At 33.1% G+C, this 2,631-nt stretch overlaps 1 protein-coding gene across 1 annotated transcript in view; it reads right to left on the bottom strand.

Moving 5' to 3' along the window:
• LOC108556825 (sodium-dependent nutrient amino acid transporter 1-like) overlaps nt 1-2,631 on the bottom strand; it is a 9,198-nt gene continuing 6,567 nt past the window's right edge. Inside the window, exons 6-12 of the mRNA XM_017913100.1 lie at nt 1,602-1,705; nt 1,358-1,547; nt 1,126-1,302; nt 967-1,066; nt 733-909; nt 581-675; nt 1-522 (exon numbers count right to left, since the gene is read on the bottom strand). Coding sequence (XP_017768589.1) covers nt 364-522; nt 581-675; nt 733-909; nt 967-1,066; nt 1,126-1,302; nt 1,358-1,547; nt 1,602-1,705 — 1,002 coding nt within the window. The 3' untranslated portion in view covers nt 1-363. The remainder of the gene's footprint in view (nt 523-580; nt 676-732; nt 910-966; nt 1,067-1,125; nt 1,303-1,357; nt 1,548-1,601; nt 1,706-2,631) is intronic.

Below are 2,631 nucleotides of genomic sequence, written 5' to 3'. Positions count from 1 at the left end.
TTGAAAAGTTGAAGCGATTCGCCAACATTTTCTAAATTCTCAAGCAAAATTTATTAATGGTAAATGATGTGAAAGTGCAATTACGTAAAAATGATTTTACGTTGAAGATAATGCGCGAAGAGAAAGACGAATGGTTTTTTGTAAAAACTGATCATGAAAATCACCGTCGGAATTTCAATTAAATTCAATTAAACAAACCTTAACCCAGATTCATTCGCGTTTTATCAGCGCGTTGATGTGTTTGTAGATTAATTGGAGCAATGGAATTCATCAAGTATCTTATTTAATTTTTATATTATGTTTTTTTTCTTGCGAGGAATTAACTGAAGTCCCATTCAATTAGTGTTAAGTGCGTGTGGTAAATCAATTCTTTCCGATGAGGACGTGGAGAAGCCTGAGCCATTCCGGTTTATTTGCGGCCAATCTCCGTTCCGCCAATTGCTTCTTCCGTTCCAACCAAGCGGCGCGGTATTCCGGGTTTTTCGGACCCCATTTCTCGTGCGACAGGGATTGTCTCAAAGCCTTGAATTGTATATTAGTTGTTATTGGAATATATTCATAGAAAATTTGCAAAACTAACGTTCTTGAATCCGATTTTCCTCTTGTGGATTAGATAGTACGACCACCAAATGATGATTTGGAGAAGGCCGACTCCAAGTATTACCCAACCGAAAGCTGCGTGCAGAATAAAAATATCATTTTTTTTAGCTTATAGTTGTTTGTAATGATTACCTAAAACGTGATCGGGAAAATCTAATCCTTCGTGCTGCAACCGCTCTAAGGTGGCCACGAAATAGATGAAGATCACGACGAGAACCACGGGTGTTATAACACCCCAGGAGATGCGCCAGTACAAACCGACTTTACGCTTCAGCATGAACTCGATGTCGTCGCAGAAATTTTCCAAACCTTGTAACAATCATCATTTTAAAGTTATCGCTTCAATTTGCTTCGTAAAATACTCACCGTACCACCAGAAGACGCAAATAACTTCCATGGTGGTGAGGATGAAGAAGATGAAGGTTCCTCCAAAGTAATCCAATAAAGTCACGATGAATTGTCCACCCTGCAACATAAATTATAATATTACACTCTCCAATTGATATTTTTTTAATTCAATCATACTGGAGTAACGAAAACTAATCCAATTATGAATCCGACGATGCCGCAACCTAAAGAGACGTGCCATTTCTTCAGATGAGGCCAATTATCCATGATGATGGTAAAAGCGCTTCCTTGGAGCGCTATCAAACTGCCCACGCCTAAGATGAAAAGCATCATGAAGAAGAGGATCGCGAAGAGCTGTAAATGAATTGAAATAATTTCCCTTTTTCCGCTAGATTGAATTAATTAATACCCATGGGACGGAATCGAATTTGGCGATGGCCTCCGGGTAGGAAATGAAGGCGAGGCCGGTTCCGCCGGCGTTGACCACGTCCTTGACATGCATATTCTGTCTTTGGGCCAGGTTTCCCAAGATCCCGAAGATCGTCGTTCCTGCCAGTATCGAAGTGAACGTATCCATAAACGATACGACGATCGCATCCCTTGTCACAACAAAGTAAAAATCCAATACAATTATTATAATTTATTATGGTTACCTGTAGATGTTGTGATTAAAGTCGTTGTAGGAGGAATACATTACAACAGTTCCAAATCCTATGTTTAGCGAGAAGAAGCACTGCGTAACCGCTGAATACCAAACCTGCAAATTACATTGTTACCATTGTTATTTAAATATAAAAATACATTTGGTTCTTCCAATAATTATTCATAGTTTTTCCACACGACATTAACATTTTCCTTTCACCTTAAGCAATCACGACTTTGGATTTTCACCTTTTTTTTAATAATTATCTTTCAACGTATTTTATTTTTATTTTCATCAGATACAGAAATAATAACTATTATTTATTATTTAATATTATCTAATTTCATAATCTATTCCAGTTTATAATTTATTACATTAATCTAATTTTCTTAGAGATAATTTGAGATAAAAATAAAGTATTGGAAACATTACTCAATTTAGAAAACTATGCAAATTTATCTTAATATAAATATTTTCATTAATAGATCAAGAATGTTGGTGTCATGATTATGTTGAAATCGTTTTGGAAATGAATTTTGTAATATAAAGTATATTCTTCGGATAATTTGAGATAAAAATAAAGTATTGGAAACATTAGTCATTTTAGAAAACTATGCAACTTTATCTTAATATAAAGATTTACACTAATAGATCAAGAATGTTGGTGTCATGATTATGTTGAAATCGTTTTGGAAATGAATTTTGTAATATAAAGTATATTCTTGGGATTTTTCACCGTTTTTTTTTTAATAATTATCTTTCAACGTATTTTATTTTTATCAGATATAGAAATTATAACTATTATTTATTATTTAATGGAAACTTTAATATTATCTAATTTCCTAATCTATTCCAGTTTATAATTTAATACATTAATCTAATTTTCTTAGAGATAATTTCAGATAAAAATAAAGTATTGGAAACATTACTCAATTTAGAAAAATATGCAAATTTATCTTAATATAAAGATTTACACTAATAGATCAAGAATGACACCAGATTATGTTGAAATCGTTTCGGAAATGAATTTTGTAATATTT

Source organism: Nicrophorus vespilloides, unplaced genomic scaffold, assembly GCF_001412225.1.
Source record: "Nicrophorus vespilloides isolate i.1.1-1 unplaced genomic scaffold, Nicve_v1.0, whole genome shotgun sequence".
Lineage (NCBI taxonomy): Eukaryota > Metazoa > Arthropoda > Insecta > Coleoptera > Silphidae > Nicrophorus > Nicrophorus vespilloides.
The sequence above is the reverse complement of the archived record's forward strand: the minus strand, read 5'-3'. Positions and strand labels throughout refer to the sequence as shown.